Source organism: Camelus bactrianus, chromosome 1 (assembly GCF_048773025.1).
Source record: "Camelus bactrianus isolate YW-2024 breed Bactrian camel chromosome 1, ASM4877302v1, whole genome shotgun sequence".
NCBI lineage: Eukaryota > Metazoa > Chordata > Mammalia > Artiodactyla > Camelidae > Camelus > Camelus bactrianus.
This window is the reverse complement of record NC_133539.1, coordinates 49,543,118-49,570,166: the sequence shown is the minus strand read 5'-3', so window position 1 is coordinate 49,570,166 and position 27,049 is coordinate 49,543,118. Positions and strand designations below refer to the sequence as shown.

The 27,049-nt window shown below is 39.6% G+C and overlaps 1 protein-coding gene and 1 long non-coding RNA gene across 4 annotated transcripts in view; one reads left to right on the top strand and one right to left on the bottom strand.

Annotated features, from left to right (window-relative positions):
• The window catches only part of CD96 (CD96 molecule), a 79,855-nt gene extending 55,284 nt beyond the window's left edge, over window positions 1–24,571 (bottom strand). Inside the window, exons 1-4 of one of the 3 annotated variants that reach the window (XM_074363170.1) lie at window positions 24,366–24,571; window positions 22,111–22,467; window positions 11,395–11,519; window positions 2,967–3,174 (exon numbers count right to left, since the gene is read on the bottom strand). In XM_074363170.1, coding sequence (XP_074219271.1) covers window positions 2,967–3,174; window positions 11,395–11,519; window positions 22,111–22,467; window positions 24,366–24,426 — 751 coding nt within the window. In that variant the 5' untranslated portion in view covers window positions 24,427–24,571. The remainder of the gene's footprint in view (window positions 1–2,966; window positions 3,175–11,394; window positions 11,520–22,110; window positions 22,468–24,365) is intronic. The other 2 variants (XM_074363172.1, XM_010970763.3) reach the window with 2 other exon arrangements.
• LOC123613079 (uncharacterized) lies at window positions 266–25,488 on the top strand. The gene is made up of 3 exons (XR_006720406.2): window positions 266–3,069; window positions 21,977–22,100; window positions 25,014–25,488. It is a non-coding gene; the product is annotated as an uncharacterized LOC123613079 (long non-coding RNA).
• The last annotated feature ends 1,561 nt before the right edge of the window (window positions 25,489–27,049 follow it).

Genomic DNA, 27,049 nt, shown 5'->3' with positions numbered 1-27,049 from the left:
GACTATGGAGAGTCAGGTGAAATGAGGAAGTGGAGGAGAGGAGGGGCTGGCAGTGGGGAGAGAGAGAAGAGAGAAATATTCTATGTGTCCAAAGGTCTAGAAATAGAACTTAAGTTATAGGCCCCTGAAGAGGACAGGAAGAACACTTTATTATTGTTTAGCTGCCTGGCACTAGAAAATAGGGAAGATTTCAGCGATCTTCTTTTTGTCCTGCTAGATTGTAAGTGCCTCAGAGCCAGAGTACTTTATTCATTTCTCCATCTCTAGCACTTAGCAGTGCCCAGCACAGACAGTGAGAACATCACGTTGACCTGAAGTGGCTTCAAGTAAGTTCTTGAGCACAGCAAACAAAGCCCTCCATGAACCAGGGGAGAAAACATGAGACCCCCCATCACAGGTGCAGTCAGCGTCCACCACATCCACTCGGTTTCTGCTTACTAAGGCGCCTCACTGGGCATACCTGTGACGCTCTCCTGAAGATTTACTGGGGCTATGGGAACACACTCAGTCCACAAGCAAAGCAGACTGGAAACTGCAGAGAGTACATGGTGATGACAGATGGGGAGTTGGAGATAACACCCCAGCTTCCTTGGGGTAAAGCTGACGTGTGTTCTCCCAGAGCTTCCCTGGTGGGAATGAGCCCTAAGTCCACAGTGATAACTGGCTGGATCATGTATATTTTATTATCTTCCTTCCCTTCCTTGACACACTTTCCCACTCTATATTTCCTAGGACTACCTCTCAAATAAATTAACTTAACTCAAATCTTTGCTCAGAGTTTTCTTTCAGGGGAACCCAAACCAAGGTACAACCTAAAACAGTAACAGAAGGAGGGCTGTTTCTGATCTCCTATTAGCAACAAATGCCAGTAGTTTGAAAGGCCTGAAAGAAAGAACAATTACTAAAAGTTGCAGGGGTGATAGAGACAGATTCTTTGGGGGGCTCAGGACAACTATGTTTAGAGCTCAAGAGTGCAGTAGAGCAAACTTGTGATGGTAGACGACTCCCCACTAAGGAAAGGAACGTCAAAGGAGATGTGAGGGGGATGCAGGAAGTGGCAAGGGGAAGCTTCTGGTCCCTAGTCCATCAGAGAATAAAGGCGTTCAGGAAGAAGCAGTAAACTGGATGTAGGGCATGCAGAATGGCTTTGTGATACACTTGAGTATTTATCTCAAGGTTTTCATGTTTTTATTTTTGGCTTATCCTATTTGAGGAATGACCCAGGGATGCAGAGTAGGTCCTAAATAAGATAGGAATTACACCGCTGTGCCAGGATCGCTATAATGTACAGTCGGGTGACACCCCCAAATAGAGTAAAGGCTGGATGAGACAGCCCAAACACAACCTGGCCCACCTGCTAAAGGAGAAAGCCAGGAAGCAGGAAGAATCCAATTCTATGAACAGGCGGGCAGAGTCTCATATTTTCAAACATCCACTGAAAGGAGTTCAGAGAAGAAGCAAACAAATAGAAAAATGCAGAGACAAGGTGATAAGGATGAGAGTGTAAAGGATTCCAGACCAAGATGAAGGTATTTACATGCAGCAAAGAGATTCAGGACACGGTTTAAATGTTTACAAGGCAATTAGATCGAGTTATGGTAAAAAACCCTTGGTCAAATGGGGCACAGTTTGCCTAACACAGAATTATTTCTTCTCACATCCTGGATGGCTGCCTTCATCGATTTGCCAATAGTCAGGCCAGATGAGTCAGTTTCATGTTTGTGCTGAGACAGTCACACCCTATAAGTGAGCGAATGGTGGTATCAATAAAAGAGGGGAACAGTCTTTCCGACTCTTCAAAGGACATTGTTTAGTCTCCATAAGGAAACTGACATCAGGGGCAATCAATTATTTCCTAGCCCACGCCCGAGGAGAGATGGAGAAAGAGGGAGGGAAGGAAGGAGAAAGGGAGGGAGGGCAGGAGGAAGAGAGTGAGAGCCGGAGAGAGAGATAGGAAATGCTATCAGCAAGACTTCCAACTAAATAAACGTTGGCTGTATTATTCCCATCTTTATGAACTAAAGGGTTTGTGTTTCCTTCAAGATACTGAATTGTGTGACCTCTAATAAAAATGCAATAAGATTCTAAGTAAAAGCAAAGATTTTTCACTTATCCTGTCATTCAGAGAACTGAGGAAAAAAATCTAGCAGCCCCTGCTCTTAGGTTTTGTGAATTATCTTCTCTTTATCTCATTTTCAAAAACAATTAATTGCTCACCCACATCACTGTTTTTCTCTCTGCCTTTATTTAAAAATGATGTTTTAAAAAAAACACAATTCTTGGTCACAAAGATAAAAAATACCCAAATCCAGGGGTTTCTGTTTATTAATATTTCCTTGCATCACTGAGCAAAATAGAATTCTCACATTTCCCTTAAATTTGCACCGTGCAGAGCCTCTGCAATTTGATTGCAGCCACAGTGGGGAGTTCAGCTAAGCTCCACTCTCCCGCGAATGCAGGGTCAGAGGGCCATCCCTGCAGGTTCCTTTGCTGGAGGAGCTGGACAGTCTCTCACCCCAGCTGGCCCTGGTGGGGGTGAGGGCACTCATGCAGAGTTTCTCTGGAGCTGTGTTTATCTTCGTCCTATTCTCACAGTGGCCTTATTCCATGTTGCCCCAGCAAGCAACTAAGACAATTAGATAGCTAAGGAATTAGACTTTGGCAGTTATAATTAAGGAGACTTCCAGGATTCTTAGGAGACATCAAAATTGCACATAAGGTACCAGGACACTGACTGACCTCTGGCTTTCTATAGGATTTTATTCTATTAAGTGAAACATCATTCTTTAGCATTCTACCTTCATCCCCACCCAACGTGAATGACAAGTGTCAAGGCAAACAGAACTCCAGAATAGCAAGCCTTGTGTGCCGGCTCTCCAGCTAACAGGCTGCTTCCTCCCTAGGGGAAGAAAGCAGGAGGCATTGACAGAAACACAGCAGGGAGTCCAGAGAACGAAAACTCTTACCGAAAACCTTGACCGTGGTGAAGCTCCTCAAGATTCTGCCAGGCCTGACTTCAACGTGGCAAGAGAACTTCCGGTCATCATCGTGGATCTGGACTGGAGAGAGGTAGAGTGCGTAGTCTGTACCTAGCTTGACTCTGTCTTTAAATAGCGTGGAATTGCTGATGGGGTGATCTTGGGTAATAAGTGTTTCCTGAGTTCCACTGTCCTCCTGATGAGACAAAACGGTTACCAGCTTTGAGTGCTCAGTCGTGCCAGCTCTGAACTAGGTGTTCCACATGCATTAATTCATTTACATTTTGTAACAACAGAGATGATGAAGAACTGAAATTAAGAAATATTGAGCATGTTACTGGAGAAAATACCATTACACTTGACTTTCAATTAAAAATTGCTGTCATTCTCTCCCACACACATAGAAACTTGCTGCTCTTCTGACTAAATCTTCTCCTTCATAACCACCCATATGCTGTACAACAGGGTTGGGATTTGGGGGGCACAGGACGGCGAGTTAACGTCAGATCGTAATTCTTATTTCAAGTTCTGACATCTCAATGCTAAGACGTGCTCACAAGGCTGTATCAGTTTTCCTTATCAAATCTTCACTGAACTGGATGATTACAGTCATCCTCTCTTCCTAGCATGCCTTTATTTTAGCTCCCCTCAGAAGCCAGGACTAGAAGGGGGTAAAGAGAGACTGCTTGGGTGCAAAATTTAAAGAGGCACTGACTCTCAGCGTCCTGGTAGTTCAGGGTGGGCACGTGAGAGTGAGTGCCTCCTTAAATTTTGCATCCTTGGTACCTCCTTCCCTCAGCCTGGTCGTGGTCCTCACCCTTCTCCCCTTATTTCTGTGTTTGTGACCTTCAAAGAGGACTCATAGTGGGCTGTTAAATGCTCATCTGAATTTTGGAGATCAGAGTTTGACTGGAGTTCTTTGTTCCTCTAGTCCATGTCTTTCTGGGTCTGTGAAGAAGAGCCCTCATTATTCTTGCCTTTCCCTGAAAGTCATGGACAAGGTCCAGGGGTGTCACAGTGTTGGTCAATGTCAGTAGAAGTGCTGACTAAGGGCCTAGTGAGGAGGGGACTCCGAGGGGCACAGGGATGGAGGAAGGGTGATGTCCTCATAGTCCTTCAGTATAACTCAGTGTTTTCAACTGAGTTGCTCTGAACACATCCTGATACACGAGCTTCTGCTGTGGAGATTCTAATGCAGTCGTTCTGGGATGACTCTCATCCCACGGCACGCTTGTTTTTATCAAGGGTCCTCAGAGGAGCCAGGGCTGAGAACCACTGGTCTGACTCTAAACAATGGATGAATCATTGTGCACAGGGGTCAGGGGAAACGAGGGAACTGACAAGGAGGAGGGTGAACAGGAATGCACTGGATGTGGAAGAAGTCATGAAATAAGAAAAACAAAGGCCTGTGATTTGAAATCTGTAGTTTAAAAAGTGAGTCAGATTCAGAGCAAAAGAAGGGAAGCCAGGTGAGGGAGGGAATTCAAGTACGGGCCAGGAGCAGAACTGGCAGAAACAGGAAGGCAGACTTTTTAAACAGTTTCTATAAATGCCCCCAGGATCTACTGAGTAGGAACTCTTGTGTAAGACACAACTCTTCAAAGAGTATGGCAAGGACTGGTATCAGCTTTATCTACGGACGTACAGACGGTACCATCTGCAGAGAATCACACCCTGCTTCAGACTCACTCCTGAAGCAAAGTACATACCTTTATACCCACATAAAGGATCTAAGAGTCTGTGATGCTGTCTTCCTAATGAGGAAGGGCACAGAAAATTAAAGGGAGAGCACTTATGTTCTGGAGACATAAGGGGCCCCTAAAGGAGCAGAAGTATTGGGTGGTAGCAGCAGAAGAAAGAGGAAGGCATTTTAGTCAGCTTCTGCAGATCTTGGGCCAGTGATTAAGGAAGCAGGCTCCCCCTGCAGGTCCTTCAGCACAAGCTAAGTTTTATAGCTCTTATTTTATGCACAGAGACTGTTTTTGTGAGAATCTTGGAGCTCAAATGTTTCTTGGTCTTGCGGTAAATGACGATATTTGGAACATTTTCATCTGTCACTTTGTTGGGGGAGCAAGGGCAGTCAGAGGCTAAGAGACTGGTGTGAAAACTGCTTTTTCCTTTATTGTGTAGCTGGGGGTGACTGGCCAGGGTGGTTTAATTGATGGAGAAAATATTTTTTTTTAAATTATGCACTGGGTTTTTTGTTTGTTTTCTGGGCATTTGACTGCTGTAGAGGAGGGCTTTGTTCCTTTGTTGGGAAAGACGGATTAGTTGCAAAGTGTGCCCTGTAACCTGTAGCTGGAGATGCCAAGAGATCCTAGAGTCCCCAGATATAAAGGGGCTGAGGTGGGAAACTGCACATGAGTGGCTACTTTTACGGAGCAAATGGGAGGAAAAGTGAAAAACAGCATTGCAGGCAAACAAAGAAATGTCTAGAGCTGGGAGAGGGAGAAACAATTCTAATATTATGCTATGACCACTACTGAATTTTTATATTCTTATTATTCACAGCTTAAATTTACTCCTGTGTTTTAGGCACTGTGCCAAGTTCTTTTAAGCCTTACCTTATTTACTCCTTATAACAATCTGGAATAAACTGAGGTTAGGTAACTTGCTCAAAGGTCACACAACGAAGGCCCTTAAGTCACAGCATCAAATAAAGGACAAATAAGAATCAAGATGTATTAATAAAACCAAACCAAGAAACATATAAATTTTTTTTCTGGATTTGGGAATGAAAAATTTAAAAGAAATTTCAGGCCCTTATACAGATGGGAGATTACAGAGGTGTGAACAGTTTGCTGACTGAAAGGAGCCTTTTTATGTTATACTGACCTACCTTTGGTGATAGGGGTCAGAGAATATACCTCAACTCCCACCTGATAATAATGATCTCAGGTAACCTGTTCTGCAGGAAATAGACTGGTAGGGGGTCTTATTATAGAGTCTTTATTCTTGCCAGTTTTTCTTTTCTTTCCTTGTTCTTCAAAGAAATTATTTTGACGACTTTTAAAATATTAATAAATATTTCTAAAACTTCAGGATTTTCAACTTGGACCTTTATGATTTAATGAGGAATGTAGATTGAACTAGTTAATGTATATAATACATCTCCATAAGTCATAACATTTAACAGATATTTGATTACTACTTACTGTCCTTCAGCCTCAACTGGTTAACCTGCTGTGAATTCATGAGTGTTCACTATCTGCCTGGCTAAACTGAAGAATTATGTAGAGTCCTAAAACTAAACCTTTAAAGATGCGTTTTTTAATACAGACTGACTACAGGTGCCATGCTGCTATTCAGCACCTCATGGAAACAGGAGGCTGACTATGCAGGATGGAATGAAACCTGAGGCCAGGCAACGTATCCAAGGTTACACTGAATTCTGAGACAAAAGGAGAATGTGTGCCCTTTTATGCACTTATCAAAATATCCTCCCATATTTTGACTCAGTGGAAAAAGTTAATAAAAATTCTACAATTAAAATTTTTGGAGAACGACTACTTAAAGCCATGCATTCCTCAGTCCTTTCTCCTGCCGTTGTCAACCGACATACACACACTCGTTGGGGGCACGATGCCATGAAGGCCCAGGAGCCACAGGCGGACTGGGAAATTCTGTTCTTGGAGCAGCATAGCAGAGTCTCAAAACAAACAACAGCCTGCATTTATTTCAAAACTTAACATTTTGTTCATTATGGATTTCCCCTTAATTTTGATTTTTACAAATATTTTATTGAGATATATACCTTGGCTACTAATTTTGGGGGCACTCCCTTAAATTTTGCACCAAGGTGAGGGTCCTGCTCACCTCACCCCAATCCTAGCTCCTAGACCACAAAGCTAGCAGAGCCAGGGTTTGAAAACAATAATTTCCCTCTAAAAGCCATGCTGTTAATGACTTTGCTACATACAGCCTCACAAAAGTAGTAGAATGGACAGTCCTTGACTTCTCTGCTGACAGTCTGAGGAGAAGAACAAACTCACAAGAAAAACAGAAAATCAGGACCCAAAGAAGAAAAATAAATGCATAATTAACTTATGTCCAGGAATTGGATAAAATAATTAACATGATGAGGGCTGGGTGGGATCACAGAGAACTCCTCCTCAATGTCCTATAAAGACCTGACAAGCCCTAAAATAATTTGTAGAAGTTTTCTTATTTTAGTCCTAGACCCAGAATTTTCAGTGCAGAAAAGAGGCCATGGTGCCATTTGATTTAGTGAGGTTACCTCATCTTGAGGCTGTCCTGAGCTCCTCGTCAGAGCTGGCAACGGTGGCCACGACACTGGTACTGAGGTAGAGAGCCCTTTCAACACACTCTGTTAACTGCATCCATTGCTACTTCTTTATCTCTAAACAATTTCTTTTCTTTTTTCTTTTTTTTTTTTTTTTGGTGGTGGGTGGGAGTAATTAGGCTTATTTATTTTTAGAGGGAGCACTGGGGTTTGAACCCAGGACCTTCTACATGCTAAGCATGCACTCTACCACTGAGCTATACCCTCCCTTCAAACTGCTTCTTACCTTTACTTTTCTCCATTTATTCTCTATCCAGTCGGTGCTATAAAATAGCTGCTTGCAAAGCTCCCTACGTCCATTTTAAAAAAATCCAAAGCAATATGTTCCCAGTCATTACAATTGGTTGTCAACACTTTGTAAGCTGGCCAGCACTTTATTTTTGATTATGGTGAAGACAATTAGGGTCAGCTACCATCAGGTGGACGGTGACAGCTCTGTTTTCTGAATAGCTAGGTTTCCCACAGGCATGGTAAACCAACACTGTTTATAGAATCACTTCAGGTTTTGTTTACATACAAAACATTACAAGTACTGAAGAAGACTATATTGAAAAGATACATTTATAGATAAAAAATTGAAAAAAATATAAGCATCTAGGTTTAAGTTATGTGTCTTTATTACTAATATTGAGCTGTCTGAATCTGATTTTTTTCTTACATTATTTTCACGACTTTAAAGAGAAACATCATGGCTTTCTCTTTATCCACCACCTTTGAGAACAAACATTCCCTAAACACCTCTCTCACCCCTACTACCAACTTGTGCTCACAGGTCCTGGGTCTTGGTGTAGTACATGCCTATTGTTTGCTGGTTTGAATTATCCAGCTCACATATAACCTCAGTGGTTTTCCAGGTCCATTTAGTCAGAATCAAACTATTTTCCCTCTATGCTCTCATTTTTTACATTTTTATTCAAGTTGTATTTCATAGTAGGAAATATGTCCAATACAGTTTTGTGTCCCTGCAGGACCTAGCACTTAAAACAGATTCACATATGTTTGTTAGATTGAATGGAAATTTATGCTGTAGGAAATCAGGATGATAGTTTGGAATGAACACAGAATATGAGACTGTATTTAGAAGCTCCCAGTGTAAGCATGAAGAATTTCCCTGATGATTATATCTTGTGCCCCAGGACATAAACTGGGAAAAAAATTTAACTTGTCCTTTCTCTATCAACTGCATTCCATCTAAATACACACATTGTACAACTTCTTACACATCATCCCACCATGCTCATGGACCCTCAGTGTCCACTGAAGGGTAACCCTTTGTGTTTACTTAGTCACTTCTCATGCTAGATAAATGGTGGATACACTATTTGCACCAGATGCCTTTTCTACTTCAGTGTAATTGTGATCCTGAAATGTTACTTCCCCAAATGCAAAAGATCTGCTCCGTGAACACATTTAACACAGCCTCAGCATGGGATCAGGTACACACAGCAAATAATATTTTTATGATAACTGAGAATCCCAGTAATAACCCTTCCCATGAGGGTCATAACTGAATTAATTTATAAAATTTCACATACAGGATATGCATGGCTTTTGCTTTCCAGTGACCTCGATTTAAATGATTCTAGTTCATCAAATTGTTTCCAGGGTTTGACTCAGCACCTGAAGCGGGTGCACTCTGCAGCTCCCCGGAGTTACTGAGTTCAGTATAGCAGTTTCTCCCCTCCTGAGCTCATCTTCACCAGTGCTACTTTTTAACCTTTTTCTAAAAGCCACATTATATCATGTCTGTAAGAACAATTGGTTATCATTATGATGATTACTGCCAGCTTAACGGGAGACTAAAGAACTAAAATATGAGTTGAGGGGATATTTATGCCCTCTGCAGACCTATAACAGTCATGACATAAAGAGCTGCACAGTTTATTCCTTAATAATGGGAGATTTGATGATTTCATCTCAGGCTTGCTGAATCCCACCTCGCCAACAGCGTGGCGTGCGGATGTAAATCAGAGGAGCAAATAGATTTTGACATTTAAAAAGGTAATGCACAATAGGAATTCAATCAGTACATTTGCCAATACAATGTTCCCTTTGAAGAGGGGTTTCTTTCAAAAAGATTCCCCAAGTTGTCTCCATCATGATGCACTCTTTAAAATCAGAGCATGGCTCCACGTTCCAGCAGACGTTTAGGGGACCCTCTCTCACTATGTGAGCTCAGGTACGATCTCTCTGCTCCTCATTTATCCTAAATGTGCTGGCAGGATTCAGAGATAATGTCCATGTGCCTTCTTATCAGGTATCTTATCACCCATCAGGTAGAGGACACTGTATCAGTTATCTAGTCACTGACACTTAATGAGCTGCTCATTAACCAATCAGCCAGACAGCATGAGGTTTAGTGACTACCAATTTAATACCAGGCGAGTGAATAGGACTATGAAGAAAGAAGATGAAGAGAAACAGATCCATTCAATTAGTTACTAAATCTTTATTGAGTGCCTATGTTCTAGACACTCACTATACTAGATGACAGGGATTTTTGAAATGAGTGATGCAGCTTTCTTGTCCTGGAGGAGCTCAGGGTCATAGAAAAGGCACAAACTGCCTGAAAACTTTAATTGCTTGGAAAAACTAGTGAGACACCCTCCAGATAAGACCCCTACAGATCAACTTGCAAGCCAGCAAAAATCTCTACAGTAAAGCTTTATTAAACTTTAGTCTTATTTATTATTATTAAACTTACCACTCGCATTGATAGCAAATTTGTGATAATTAGGGTAGAAACATTGTGGCCATTGATGGAAAATATTAATAATAAAAACAAGGTATAAACAGTGCATTTCCATTACAGTAATGTTTAGTATAGCAGGTTTCTGCCTTCTTGAGATCATCTCCACTTGTATTTTCTAAGACCCACCTTGTATCACATTTGTTAAGAACAACTGACTTATACTAATGAAAGGCATAATGTCAGGCAGGAAGTCTGACATTTCGGAAACTTAAAAATGTGGTTTTTGACAGATAACAAAGAAGCATTGTAGATTTTAGAGCAATTTGAGAAAGTTATTTTATAATTTTTTTGATCCTACTGACTAAAAAATACCTGTATAGTCAAAGACGATCAGTAGGTTGCATTTTAAGGCCTATTTGCAAGTCAGTTATTTTGGATTTGGCACATCCTCAGAGAAATCATTTTATACGAAGGGTCTAATTTCCAAGGCAGTCCACAAAAATCTAGTAACTTGTCAGAGGAATGATCAGTCATGTGAGTACAGTATTTTGCAAACTGTATCAGCTGCTACATTCACGGACATTCACTAGTTCTGTAAGAATTTTTAAATCTTGTGTTTCCATTTTGTTGATGATCTGAGATTAATATAATCATATTCTGGATCATCTTAATAAACATCCTATTACATAATTCTTGAAATTGTGTTTATGGTTTTTATAACTGTGTCAGACTTCTGCTACCAACTGACTTTCCGACAGTATCAGAGGTCTACTATATATAGTGGTGAATAGCTGGCTGCCGTTTGGTTGCCTTGCTTTGGGAAATTTCTCATAAAAATCAATTTCTGTGTGTATGTGTTTAAGTCAGAAAACATGGCAACTTTGGGCCTGGCTTTACCTGTGAAAATAAAAGAGCTGAGCAGCGGCTGTTTCTGGCACAGGTCCTGCTTCTCTGATGTACATTTTCTCCCTGTGTTTGATAAGCATTAGAGTTCATGTGTCCCCGTCTAAAGCACTGTAGTGTACTTCCCAGGATGTAGTGGTAAGGGTTCTGGGAAGAGCAGGTGCATGCCTCTGCACATGTTGTGTGTGAAACAAACGTGTGAGCAGGGGCTTCTGCTGGACGTGGCTCCACTATCACACATCTTCTCTCTGTAAGCAGGGTTCAGTGTATAGCTTGAGATAGAAACTAAGCTTTAGGAACTACTTTCTAAGTTACTGCATCCAAAAACCCGGAGGCTTGCTGAGTTAGAAGGAATCCTAGGGTCCCTCCTTCCCTACCCCTCACTGTTCCCCAGCCTTTGGCATAATGCCTGCCTCTTGTCCAGTATGTTTCCTTTCCTATTATTACCTGTTATTCACTTTTACTTCATTAACATTTAAAGATCATTGCAGTTATTCACTGAAAAGGGCAACACTTACCACCAACCATGCAAAGGTGAACTCGGATGAAATTTCTAAGGAGATATTTTGAAAGCATGGTATTTCCAGAGTTTGGTTTATCTCTATTTCTACTGTATGGTTGCTTCTCCATCCATCCTGTGTCACTGTAACAAAACATAAGTTGGAAAATACATGGATCTGTGACTGGTTTGTAAAGTGCTTTTAATCTAAAAAGGTTTTAGTATAGACGGTCATCTACCCTCAGGGTACACCTATAAAGAGTACCCCACCTATAGTCCTCATTGTACAAATGGCAAAACAGAGCCACTAAGAAACAGAGTTGCTTCTCGCTGAAAAACTACACAGAAACTAAAAGAATCCAAATTACAATTTGGCCCCTCCCTCTGCTTTAACCCCAAATTGGTGCCTTAGGTTTCAGATCATATTTCCTTGATCTGGTAGAATATAAAACTTTATAACCCAGCCTCTAATTTTTTAAAAAAAATTAATAAGCATTTTTAAACAGATATTTTAGGTTCATAGCAAAATTGAGTGGGAAGTACAGAGCGTTTCCATATACCGCCTCCTCCTACGCATGCACAGCTTCCCCCACTCTTAACATCCCTATCAACAGCGATACCTTCCTTACAGTCAGTGAGTCCCCATCAACATGTCACTATTACCCAAAGTCCACAGCTTATTTACGTTAGGGTCCACTCTTGGTGTTGTAATTCTATGGATTTTGACAAATGTATGACATGTATCCACTATGGTAGAATCATACAGATAGTCTCCCTGCTGCCCTAAAACTCCTCCGTGCTCTGCCTGGTCATCCCTTCCTCCTGACATCCACTGATCTTTTTACTGTTTCCATACCTAATTGTATTTTTAGAGCTTATAAATATTTCTCCAAAGAAGAAATGATACAGAAAAATATATACGGAAACAATACAGAAAAATATAAAATATATAAGGATGTATCTGAGAAAGCACCACTCACGAATTATTTTCATTTTTAAAGTGATATGAGATGAATAGTCTTATAGTCTCCCTTTTTGAGAAAGTTATATACAAATATATATATACATTTGTGACTGAATTATAATAATACCAAAATTAATTTATAAATGAAAATAATTATATCATCCCAATATCCTGAAAATCGTATTTCCTTTTTTCTACATCTATATAAATCTTGTTTGTATGCATGTATTTTTTCATACTTTGCAATTTTATTTATCAAAAAATGTTACCTACATTTTTACTTAAAATGTTTTGCATTGTTCTTAAACTACAGTTGGTTGACAATTTTAGAGGCTTTATGTCTTATATACACACCATCATTTGTTTAGTCATTTTCAATAACTGAATCATGATCTTTCAGTTTGGGTTTTTACTTTATTTAAAGAATTACAATCTATGTATTAAGGATCATCCTTAAACTAGCTTTCTTCTGACCATTCAGCTACTTAAGATAAATTCCCAGAAGTATAATTAATGGATCATGGGGTATGAACATTCTTCTTATTAACAGCACATCGGAATATTTCTCAGTTTGAGAGTGTTATATCTAGCCTTAGAACTCTGTTGTATTTCAATTTGTCACCAATGTCAGCTGTCCTGATAACTCCTCCTCCCCTTTTCCTTAACTGAAGCCAGCCTTGCCATTAGGGTCCGTCTTCTCTGCATCATTCTCAAAAAGTAGTAGTTATTTATTTTCTTACACCCTTATTTCCTCAAGATCAGGAGGTGGGATCAGTGCCTTCTTCACTCTCTATTGGTGCTTCCAAATATTACTCCAACTCCATAATTTTAAAAACACAACAAAACAAAACAACCCTGTGTCTTTTTTGTCATTTAACTATAATGGTACTTCCAAATGTAGTTATTTGTACACCACCATCAATTTTTAATGCCATATTTGCATACTACCATTTATAATATTTAATTTTATTCTTGAAATTATTGCAGTTTAAACTGATAGGCACTAATATTTGTGAAGTTGACTGAAATCCACTTGATACGTTAATTATATTTTAATGTGCATTACTCAGATACGTAAGTATTAAAATTTTGTAAAGCTTGCCCAGATTCTGGGAAGTTGGCAATACAAGTGGCACAACTTTCTGAAACTCCCTGTAACAGCAGACTAACCAGAGTAGCAAAACTAAGACCACAAAGGCAATGTCTACGGGAACACTACATAACAATGTATATCACCATTAATACGTGGGGACAAACCACTAGGCCATGTGGTATTAACAACTGTGCAAAAACAAGCAGAGGAAGATCAGCTGGGCTTCTGAAGGGCCTTAGAACTAGAGAATTACCCCTCAAAAAAACAGCAGGCAAGCCCTGACAAGACAGGCAGACTAATCTGGGAAGAGCAGCAGAAATGGAGAAGGAAGAAGTCTGTAGGCACCAAATTACCAGTGCCTTCAAGGGAAACAAGAAAAGGCTTGTCAGTGGTTGAGCAGAGGGGACTCTTCAGACTTATCCCAGACTGAGAAGAAATCCCTGGGAGTGGAATCCAAATTAAACAGGATGGGCCCAATAGGAAAAAGCAAAGAGGCAATTTAGATAAAAGTGAGGGACAGGAGGAAAGGAAGTACATCTCAGAAAGAAAAATGGCACATAATTTACCTTGGAAATAACTGAAGAGAGCACTCTAGAGACACAAGCAAAGATAGTGTGGCCCACCCTTTCATGACAAAAATCAAAATGCATTTAACTTAAACATACTTAGATAGAACAATAGAAAAGAGATGGGGCAGAATTACATATAAAGATACCACAAGAAAAAGAATAGAGAATAAAGTAACATTCCTACAACAATAATAGCATATTAGAAAGACATGACTTCAAAATAAATAAAAACTACAGCCTAATCATTCAAAATGAGCTAACAGGAAGAAAGACAATGATATAACCTATGAAAAATTTTAGATAGACTGGTAAATGAGTCAGTTGGAGAGAAGAAAGTTTAGATAAGTGAGAGAATTCAGGGAAGGGCTGGAAATAATAAGTTTTGAAAATCATTCCAGAAATTAAGAGCAAACTAGATGAAGACCAAGAACATATTAACACAAAAGCTAACGCATTAAAAGAAATTTTTAAAAGATAGAATAAGGGAAATTTTAAAGTGAAATAAGGTAATAAATAATGAATTTTAAAAGAAAAAAGAGGTAAAAGAGATTCAAAGAAAGAGACAAGCAAAGAAGATAAAAATGTTTAATAGAAGATACTAAAGGAAATAATAGAAAAAATACTAAAAATTATAATTCAGGTAAAATATCTTAAGATAAAATGACTAAAAAATACATATTAAAAGATTATACTGCAAAAGTAGGCAAATAGGCTCAGAACAGACATTAAGCATATTCTTATAAAAGTATTAAACAAGGCCAGATGTGGGAAAGAAAATCAAATTGTTATTAGCTTTTTGACAGCAATTCTTTATGTTAGAAAATAATAAGGTAACATATTTAATATACTCATGGAAAGAAAACGTGAGTGAAGGATGTTATATTCAGTCTTTAATATAAAGACTATGTTAAATCTGTTGCATCATGTAAGGACTCAGGGACTGTTGCCTTTGTGAGCACTCCCTGAGGATCCTGCAGTAGAATACATTTCAAACTGAAGAGGCATTTACATAAAGGCTGGGGGTAAGTGAGGAATGTGTATTTACCTTTAGCACTAAGAATAAATAATTGTTTTAAAAGAGTAGTAATGAACATGTATTTTAAAATAAAGATACAATATAAGAATCAAAAACAGGGTTGGGGGGGGCACTTGAAGGACTCCTGGCTTTGGGGCCATGAAGATGTCAGTGGAAAAAAACTGTGTAAAACTGAGCAAATGTGTTAAAAAACCACCATGAAAACTGACCAAGGCAAATATTTAATTAAGAAGCATTTCTTCTTGAAAAACCACTAGAGTGTCAGTAAGAATTGTAGGAGTCTTTAGCCTTCTTGCTTACAGATCCTTCCATCCCTTGCTTTGGTTGGTGAGAAAAGATAGTTTCCCCATCTTGCAGCTGGCTACAAAACCCAGCAGCTTTCCTTCCAAAAGGGGCAGACTTAAATTAGGTCTGAGCATGAAAATCCTTCTGTCTGTCAACTAACAGGAACGAGCTTGGTCAGAAACAAATAGAGAAAAGCTGACTCTTGGTTAGCTTGGATTTGCAGTCCCACTGTGGGTGAAGGGCAGACCAGAGAGACATTTAACATGGGGATTCTAGAAATTAGAGGGTCATAAACTAGCTGAGATAAATTCCCTACATGTCCCAAGCTGACTGGGAAAATATACACACGAGTGGGGGAGACCTGAAAGAGCCCAGTAAAAAGTAAGAGCCAAGGGAGACGAGATGGTATTACTGTCTTCAACTCTGAATGCACTCCCTAACTCCCTCCCACACACAGCTATGTGTAGAGGGTGGAAGCCTAATGGACTTGAAGTATTTGAGCACAATTTTTGCCAAATTCATCTGTGGACCAATAAAGGGGTTTTGTCAATATACAGGAACTCCTTGGAAGCCAAACTAATATCATAAGAATTATATAGTAAAAAGCCAAGCAGAGATAATGAAGGTTACACACTGCAAAGGAGACAGATTTTGCAATTTAAATATGGGTAAGTTACCAAAATTTAAAAAAAAAATCAGTATCTAGTGTTGTCACATTATGTTTTTTTGTTGTTTTTTAATGTCTAGTTTTCAACAAACAATGATGACATATGAAGGAAACAGGAAAGTGAAATCCATACTCAGGAAAAAAGCAGTTCATTGAAACTGATTCTCGTAGACCCTACATTGGATTTAGCAGACTTCAAAGCAGCTATTGTAAGTAGGTGCAAAGGATGAAAGCAAAATGTGATGACAATGAATCAATACGTAGGAAATTTTAGTGAAGAAATAGAAAACTATAAAATAAACCAAATGATTATTTTAAAGTTGAAAAGTCAATAATGAAAATGCAAAATTCACTAGAGATTCTCAACAGCCAATTTGAGATGGCAGGAGAAAAAAAATCAGAATATCTGAATAAGGATTAATATAAATTTTCTAATCTGAAGAACAGAGAGAAAGGATTGAAGAAAAATGAACATGTAGGATAATGTCAAGTGCCCTAACATATATGTAGAGTAGAGTCATAGAAGAAGAGATGAGAGGATGACAAATATTTGAAGAAACAATGGCCAAAAACTTCATATTTGATTTTTTAAAAATTTCCCCAAATTAATCTACACATCCAAGCATTTTAAAACCTAAGTAAGATAAATACAAAGAGACACCCACCTAGGCATATCATAATCAAACTGCTAAAAACCTAAACAAAGAGAAAAGTACGAAAGCAGTGACTGAAACCAGCAAGAAAAAACTGCCAGATTTATCGAATGGAGGGACTAGTAATAGAACTGCTGGCTCACGTCTCACTGGGAACAGTGCCGCTCAGAAGACACATTCAATACGCTGAAAGGAAATGCAGTCCACTAAGTATTCTACATTCAGTGAAACTATCCTTCAAAATAAAAATGGAAAAAAAAACCCTGAGAGAATTTGTGGCAAGTAGATTTATCTTATATGAAATTCTAAAGTAAGTCCCTCAGGCTGAAAGGAAATGACACCAAATAGTAACTTCACTCCACGGGAGGGAGTGAAAAGCACAGAAAATGGTAAATATATGAGTCAATATAAAAGACTATATATATATATATTTTTTTTTTTCTTCTCAGTTTCTTTGAAAACATGAAATTCTTTAAACCATGAACAGTAGCGCTGTTCTGTTGGGTTTATTATGTGAGATCATTCATGTGTCTGCTTCTTTTTCTATTTTCTTTTTTTTTTTTCCCACAACTTTCACCACCCTTCCCTTTGGTGTTATTGTCAATAATAGCACAATATATATTCTTTATATATGTAATATATAATAAACTGCATATATAATTTATTATATAATACACATATATAATAAAATAATAACAAAAGGAAGGGATGTGCTAGAGCAAGTTGTGGAAAAAAAAAAGAAAAAATAGAAACATTGGAGTAATCCAAGAAGGACATTGAAATAACTCTTTTTAACACATTCAAAAATAGAGAAAAAGATGAATGGAAATTTCATTCATCAAAGCATTAAAAATCTATCAAAAACAATAACTTAAAAACATAATATCAGAAATTAAGGACAAATTTGATGAGGTTGAAAACTTACAGGATATCATGAAAAAGAAGATTTGTGAACTGGAAAATAGGTCAATAGAAAATTTCTAAACTGAACAACAGAAAGGGAAAAAAAAGAAATACAGGAAAAAAGCATTAGGATTAATAAAAATATATTTAGGCACAATTTTTTAAACTAGAAACCTAACATCACAAATTTAAATGCTAATTAAAAAAAGCAAGCGTTAGGAATAACATGAGTGAACTTCTGTATAATCTGGGAATGGGGAAAGCTTTCCTTAATTGTGACTCAAAATTAGAACCAATAAGGAAAAAGACTGATAGATTTTATTTCATAAAAGTAAGAATTACACGCATGGGAAACAATGTCATGAGAAAGTAAGGAGAGATGCCGAACTGAGAAAATATTTGCAACTTCTATGACAAAGGGTTAATAGATTTTACATGGGGGACATTTTCAGCCTAATAAGGATAACAAATTAAAACTCATTAATATGTTTAAATTCATATGAATTCTTGATACTTAACACAAATACTTATTGGTCACCTAAGAATGTTAGTGAATCAACTCATTTTTAAAATTGGTAAATCAAGGGAAAGAATCATGTGTCTATTCTGCTTTTCTTATATAAACTGTACATCTAGTAAGTAATTGGTTCATGAGAGGAAGTTTCTGTTTATAAGAATACTTCGGCTACTAAATGAAGGAATGATAGAATTAGAATATCACTATTTGGCAACCCATAACGAAGGAGTGGATTTGGGCAACACCCATCAGTGGCTGTTAACATTACACAACCAGACGTTATGTACCTCTGATGTAACTATACAACATCATCTACGAAACAGCCTTGTCAAAAAATAAAAATAAAAACCTTAATGTGATCAAATTTGTATATCTAACTAAAAGTGAAAAAGAAAAATGGAGGTATCATGAGATATAAAAGCAAAATCCAGGCTGTGAGTAATTCTACAAGACAAACAATCAAATTTGCTCAACAAATACACTGTAAAAGAGAAAAAAGAAATGTAAGACACCCTTCAGATTAAAAGGGAACAGACTGGTCAGAGGCAGTGGGTGGGGAGTGGGCAAAATGGGTGAAGGTGATCAAAAGGTACAAACTTCCAGTTAAAGATAAAGAAGTTCTTGGGATGCAATGTTTGCTTGGTGACTAAAGTTAAAAATACTGCATCATATGTTTAAAAATTGCAAAGAGACCATACCTTAAAGGTGTCATCGTAAGAAAAAAATTGTCATTGTGTGAGGTGATGGATGTTAACAGAACTGACTGTGGTGACCATTTCACAGTGTACACACATATCAAATCATTATATTGTACACCTAAAACTAATATGATGTTGTATGTCAATATCGCAATAAAACTAGGGGGAAAGGTCAAAGAACAAACAGCCTGAGATTTTCCAAGACTGTATTATCAAGATGATTCTATGCTATTATTCTGTTATCATAATCTACACTACTTCTATTACCAGTACTCTTCCTCCTTCACCTACTGCTCCTAATGACAGCATTAACAGCCCTCAAGGTTTTTGTTTTAATCTGGGAAATTAAAGCCATGTTGTACTTTTATAACTAATCCTAACAACTACACATTTTAAATGCGTTGAAATCTACAATCTGAAGCATTATGGGATCCAGTCGCATTGAATGAAGGAAACCTGGATTACAATAACCCAAGGCTTAATTCAGAGAACTGCGTTTCTTGGAATAACTCGAAAGCTAACCTAAGAGGAAAGTCTGTCAAGTGAAAATGAAAACAGAGCAGATGCCACGCTGTGTGTGACAGCTGTGCCCTCATTCACAGTCTCAGAGCACTAGCTCACATGAGGAACAAAAGGAACAGGAAGACGTCACACCCACCCCTGCCCCTCAGCATCTTCATGTTAGATTCATATATACCACTTCAATTTGCATGTGTTCATGTACTTCACCAGAGTTTGCGCTCTTGTGTGTTTTGCTTACCTCACTAGCCTGTTAACTTGAAGATCTCCCAGAGATGTGAGAGGGAAATGGCACAAGTGAAAGAAGAAAGTAAAGATCAAAAGAATAAAGGGGGGAAGGATGTGTCATTAGGTGGGGACTTGACAGCGTTTTCGAGTGACAGCTGCCCCATCAAAGTGTCTACCCCTTAGCTCTAAACCAGGCTTATATATTTAGTCACTCCGCTGTGAAAGAATGTTTTCCCTTTCTGTTTTCCTCTTTTCTATTTTGCTCACTTTGTCCCCAAATACACAGTACCAGAACCATTGCTCTACCTTTTTTTTTCATCTGGTCCATTTCTCTAGCCATTTTTTTTTTTCATCTGGTTCAGCTGACCAACAGCAAGTTTACAATCAGAAGACTGAGAAATTGCCAACCACAAAGCAGTAGACTTGGCTTCTGCCTCTCCAGTGATTTGTAGTTTTTAGTAGCTACAAGCTTGGCTCCTTTGGGTTGCCCCTTATTTTAAGAAATACACTTTCCTTAAAGGCAACACCACTTTCCTTTCTGAATAACATGCTACCTCTTCTTCATTGCTGCCTTTATGTTGAGCCATTCCCACATGCTACTTCCTATAGGGCACATCAAATCATGTTGTCGATTCTCCATGAAATAAATATTAGGTCCTCAGATATGCAGTAGCATAGTTTACAGTTTTAGGAAGAAGGTACAAAACCTTTGTCTAAAGCCCAGGTCAATGTGTACTTGTGCTAATATAGGACACGTGTCTGTTGGGTTCCAAATTAGGCAAATATAAAAAGAGAAGGAGGAGGACTCATTTTTTAGTAAGACCAGAGAAATCTAGTTCACTCATTATTACTATTAATTTTCTTAGAGAAAACTACCATTTACTAAACCCTTACTCTTTGGGAGGAACTATGCTAAGTACGCTACACAGATTATCTTATCTAACCATCAAAATATTGGTACCTGTGAAGGAGGTCCTATAATTATCTATATTTGTTGTATCAGGAAACAAAAACTTAGAGATCTGGATTAACTTGGCAAAGATGATGTATACAGTAAATGACAGAGTCAGCATTCAAATCCAGGCAACCTGGCTCCAAAGTATGTGTAGCTGAACATTGTTCTATACAGATTTCCTCATTTCTCTTCACTCAAACCGACCACCCTGCCCCATCCCAAATTGAAATTTTTTTTTCCTGGAAAACAGCAGTGGGAATTGAGCATTGTTGAGAAAGAGACAGAGGAGGTCCTGCTCTATACACAGCTGGACTGCCCAACACCAAGGACTTATGTCTTGATGAGAAATGGAGAGGAGGTAATAAGCCCACACCTATTGCTTGTCCTGTGCCTTCTTTAGCACAGCCTTCATGAGTTGATTTTTGCTGTTTCTTTCTTATCCTACCAGGTCACTTTGCCCCTGAATTAAAAACATTCCGTTTCCAGTGCATTTTCCATTTGTTGGCTTTCATTTCCATCTTTTCCATTAGTATAAATGGAGGTCATTTATTTTAGGACCAACTAATTTAGGGTAGCCATTATTTTCATCATTTTCCAGATAGGCTCAAAGAATGCACATGACAGGCTCCAGATGAAATTCATTTCTAGCCGGAAAGGGGCTAGTGCTTTAACCCGATTCCTGTCTCCGAATGCAGCCCTCTACAGCAAGTATGAGTGAATGCCGCCTGTCCAGCAGCCTCCTTGGTATCTTTCCCTGCCGTATACTAAATCTATCCAAAGATAGATTGGTAAATTTCCCCCGCAAACCTGTTCTGATTCCTTTGCCTCCCGTCTCCGTGAGTGGCACCAGCGTTCAGGTGTGCATGCCAGACACATGCGTTTTTTCGCGCTCCTTCACTCGTGCTGCCATTGTCCTGTATCCACTCTATTGCCAGGTGCTGTCTGTTTAATGCCCAAAGCATCAAATTTGTCATCTTCTTTCTATATCTACGCAAACTACCACTCTGTCTCCTCTGGGCTACTGGGATTGTCCAGCTTGTCCCCACCTTTTCCTTCTTGTCCCCCTTTACTTCATTCTCATACTAAAACCAGCACCATCTTTTTATAATCCAAATTGAATCGGGCTATAAATATTGTGCCATCCTTTGGCTGAAAATACTTCAATGTTTTCCCATGGCTCTTAGATAACAACCAAGACCCTGAACATGGCTGACAAGGTTCAGCATGATCTGGTCCCTTAGTCCTGCACTGTAGTCCCACTGGGTGTAGCTTTTCCCATTTCCTCAAACACACCACAGCCCAGCACACCAGCTGGTCCCTCTCCCTGGGTCACTCACAAACCTCCCACCTCCCAAGTGGTGTTAATACCTACTCATTCCTCAGACCTCAGCTCACTTGTTACTTCCCCAGGGTCACTTTCCCTGGCTCTCACAAAGCGGTTGTAGTCCTTATCACTGTTGTGATTTTACATTTATTTGTGGCATTATTTGATCAATTTCTGTCCTCCTTTCCAGGCAACACCTCTTCTTGCTCAACCGTTCTGTACGTAGCACCATGCCTAGCACATGCTTGGCTCAGAATACGTATTTGCTGAGTGAATGAGAACTGAATGAACTCATGGCTTCTTTCCCCCACCAGGTATGCTTACCATTTGTCTGAATGAACAGGTTGTAGATTTTGGTCTGAATGCCCTCTGGATACATAGTGAAGCTACACTCGTACTTCCCAGTGAGCGAGGAGGACATGTTCTTTAAGTGCAGAGTCCACTGTGACACACTGCCAGGAGTTACTCTGAAAGCCACCAGTGACTCACAGCGACTCCTGCTGCCACAGTAGAAGCCATGTTCAGGATGATAAAGGGCAATCGGGTCTACCTTATCGGTGACCTTGGACCACTGCATCTGCACCAGGAAGCCCTTCTTCCGTGTTTGGCAGGTCAGGCTGACATCAGAGCCAGGTAAAGCATAAATGTCTTCTTCTGCATTGAATGTTTCTTCCAATATTCCTGAAAAGGAAGGCCATAAGCCATCAGTTTGCCTGATTCACATGGAGTGACTCTTAATGAAAAACCTTGGCTGCTGCTGAGAACTTTCCTCCCTGACTGCCTCAGGGGCAGGAGAGAGCTTGCGCACGATCCAGATAGGGAACTGTAAGACTCAACACAAATGAGGAGGCATTTGCTTGAAGACACTAGAGGAAATTATTGACTTTTGAATATCTACTTCTTTGTCTACTGGTCTGTCTGAAAAATAATTTAAGGTCTCAGACTACCTGGGAATAAAATTAAGCCTATTTAAAAAATCGAAGCCCACCAACAAGCGTATTCCTTACAATGAATATAACTGGCTTTTTTGTTTATGAATCAACAGCATATAACACACAAATAGTTTTATGAAACTGAAATATAACTAATATGTATACAGCAGTTTTTAAAAAATATGTTTACAAGGGATTTTAAATAGGCTATTTTTTTTATTCCTCCTCACACACCAGAGTGATGCTGTTAACACTCTATCAGAGAGGAAACTGAGGCAAAGAGAGATTAAGTGATTTGCTCATAGTCACACCTCAGGAAAAGAATATGAATTCGGTTGTCTGTGCTCTTTCTATAACCTTCATGACCTCTGAACTGCCTTCCAAATTGGTTGAGAAGAGTAAGAAATTTGGCATTCAACGTATGAGGCTCAAAAGAGCCACCATTTCCACAGAGTTAGGGTTCCTGAGGGAAGGAGGGAACAAAGAGAGGCAGAGACTTCTACTGAAGGTAGGCCATTGGTCAGCATCATCTCTCATCAACACCGAAACACCAGGCATAAAAGAAGACTCTCTCCCATCAGCTCTCGGACCAAATGGCACAGGACACTTAAAACACGTTTAGCACTGAGTCTTTGACATGCCTTCAATAGTGTAGGTTTCATTTTGGGAATTAACATGGAATACTGTTACAGGAATGGTATATTATTGTGATAAGTACCACTGAAGCTCACAAAGGAAAAAGATAAAAAGATGACAAGCAACTGAGAAAAAACTAGGCTCTCAAAGGTACCTGACAAATGGGAATTACTACAATTTTATGGATGCAAAATTTGGGGTAGGCAGAGGTTAGTGCAGTTTAATGTCGCCGCCTGTGAGCTCGCCTTTGCCTGATGATATTCCTCTGATCCTGTCTACAGCATTATATTCCAAAGTCTCCTTTGATTTAGAAATTCTCCTTAAAGTCTTTGTCGCTGTATCTGAAAAGCACAGTTAATTCTTAAGACACTCAGGCTCACTGTAATACTCTCCTACTATGGAATGCAGAATGAATCTTTCCTCCTGCAATTTTCAAATATGCCCTTCAGGCACTGGTTCCCACTGTCACAAGGACCCTACTTTGACTCCCAGGTCCAAACCTACACAAGCCTTATTAAAATTCAACATATGTTCAACTCCCAAAGATCTTCGTATTTGGAGGAGAAGTGCTTATTACGTCCCCAAGAAAAAGTATTTGAGAGAGAGGAAAAGTTGAGCCAGGATCTCTGAGCCTTGATGGCTTTGTGATGTTTTTTTTTAGTATTCCAGAGTGGTTCTGACTACCATTTGGAGAGCATTTCATTTTTAAGAAGCACAGTTTCCCAATCACTCCAGAGACCCTCTTAGGAAGGAAATGGGTGAAAATGTCTCAGAGCAGTGGCTCAAACCACCCATACCATTCTTGTTTTTCATGTCCGTTAGTAATCATTTCTAGATTCTAACGTCTCCCTGATAGCTGCCACTTAAATACACAACTGAAAAACCTTAGTAACAATCTGCCTTTGGTGATCAATTTCGGCAGCAGTCACAAAGCATTTTAAATGAACAGAGGCCCCCTTCCCCGTAAAGCAGCCGATGTGACAAGAAAGGACAAACGGAAGGAAGCCTTACCCCTGACAAAATGTATCTGGATGATGGAATAGACAGCACAGTATGTCCATTTTCTCTCCATCTTCTCCTGAGGGCTTTACACCAGCATTTCCACACTGATCACCCAAGTCAACCGATGCCTTTAACTAAGCAAACTCCAGTTGCCCTATTTGTGCTGCAAAACCCCAAACCTACCACACGCTCGCCATCTGTTTATCACTTGGCGAGACCCCAGGAAATGAAACGTAGACAGGAAAGTAATGTGGTTCAGAGCTAAGTATAACCTTCAAGAGAACAATGTTGAAATTGTCCTCTGAAATCCTGTGTATCACCTTCACTAAAAGGATTTTCAGTATCCAAAGATTCTCCCTCCTTCAGGATCTGTGTCAGTCAAGCTGCTTCTAAAATCCAAACAAAGGAAATCACGCAGAGCAGTTCATAATGTGCTTTTTATACATTTCTTTTCAGGAGCACAAAGTCATTTAGCAAATGTGAGCTTAGTGTCTTGCATAATAGTTTTTCTGTTCAGTTTTAAAGTATGTTTTCTTTCCAGAATTGCTTCAGGGTGAAAGAACAAAGAATTAACACATTTAATTTTAATAAAATCTGAAAAGTAACAGAGGAGAGCTCCAGCTAAGAAACAGAATTTTAATGTCTCCCTTCTTGCAGGGAAACCCACATTCCCTGGAGGCGGAGAAGTGACAGCTCCTTTTCCACCCCTTGTCTGGGACAGGCTGGAGGTCAGGTGGGGAAGCCTCCCACACTGCTGGCTGGAGATCTGTTTTGCTGATGACAGAAAAGCTTGTCTGTGCCTCAGCGAAAACCATACAGAACAAGACAGAAGCAATCAGAATCCAAAGGCAGAGAATCTCCCACCTTGGCTGGCTACCAGGCCTGTTCCATCCACCCAGTGACTTCCATTTACAGAGGACTGAGACTGGATTTCAGGGAAGTGACTCCTTGGTAAAACTGTCTGGTTAGTTACAGAAGGACATGAGGACTGTTCCCTGCCAGATGCAACTGTACTGGTTGGTATCTTGGGATAAAGCAGGCTGTCCTTACCTTCCAACACTGAGAAAACAGACGTTAGGCTGGAACAACAGCATAAGTTTAATGAGCAAAGAATAAAAACCAGTAAATATATACAATCTCATGAACGATTGATGAAATCTTCTGCGACCCTAATCTCACTACTACAATATAGGCACCACCCAGCAAGCCTACAGACAAAAAAGAAGGCTGAGTTGTGTTCCTGAGATGGTTGCTCTTTTGAGGTCGGGGGGGATAATTCTGACCAGGTTGTCACCGTGTATCATGACATCATGTATCACGTGTCACGCCATCACATAGGTACTGATCCATCCTATGCAAGGACTTGGGGGGATATGGATGATGCTAAGACATAAGGCATCACTCTTGATATTCAGGAGATTAGAAGTTAGTTGGGAGAAGAGACTACAGTGAAACAGGATGTGCAGGCTGCCCTCTACACCACCATTACAAGTATTTGCCATGACGACTGTCATACTTACTCATTGCTACTCAGCTAATGATGTTTCCTGCAAAGGCCAGAAATTAGAATTATTATTTCCTATCCCAGGGCTCCCCAACTTTCATTCTCACCACCACCCCTACCTCCCCACTAAGTTTCAGGTCACTGAAGGTATTGGGTCAGGTGGGGCTGACAGAGGTATATTCAGGGAGGACCAGGGAGCTCAAATTCATTGATTGAAAGGCAGGAGGAAATACTGCTGCCCTTGATGGCTTCATCTTCCCCTTTCCTAGAAATTCCCGTAAATCACAGTGATGGAGTATAGTGGCAAAAACAGGCCAGATGGTAGAATCCTGATCTATAAGTCGATGTCCCTATTAAAACTGGGACACATTACAAGCCTGGGGAGGGAATTTCACTCCACTTGTCATATTAAGAGGAATCTACCTAAGTGGAAACTACTAAGACTCCAACTATTGAATTCTCTAAGAACAATATCCTCCCCCTTGGAGTATCTAAAGGTCTATCTCTTATTGCTTTAAAGTGAAGCAACTCATCAAAAAAAGGCCCCCAGATTCAGAAAAAGGGAAATCCTCATTTACTTTCCAGAGCTACAGATTCACTTTCAATGGATTACTTGCCTCTCATTGGGGTTGGGATGCCCAGGACCCCCATTTAGTGGCTACTGGGCAAAGCTCCCCCATTGGGTGATTTTTTAATTTTATACTCCTGTGGCCTGGAGTCATCAGATTTGACTGCTTTTCCTTTGAGACTCCCCTAGGCTCTAAGAGAGGAAAAATTCAGATGCCCACAGAATATTAATTGTAAGCACCTGGCGTCCTGCAGCTGCGAGGCCCGCACCAGCCCCTCTGTGGCTGTCTGCGTGCAGCAGGTGGCAGCAACACCCTGCACACCAGCACCGCCAGCCCAGGTGATGGGACTGCCCTCACTGCTTTTCAATCCCGGCAGTATTTTCTAAAGGCCCTTTCAGCATAAGGATAGGCATTCTCTGTACTTAAAAATAACTCTTCTATGGAAGTCATGTCAATCTCTTTCTATTATCCTCCCTGCTCACCAAAACCCAACTGCACAGCGTTTCTTCTGCCTTAGATGACAGTCTACTGCATATAAAGAGAAAACAGAAGCAGTCAGTTTCACATACAAAAAGAAATCCTAAACTTCTTGAACTTCAGAGGAAAACTCAGTTATTTAC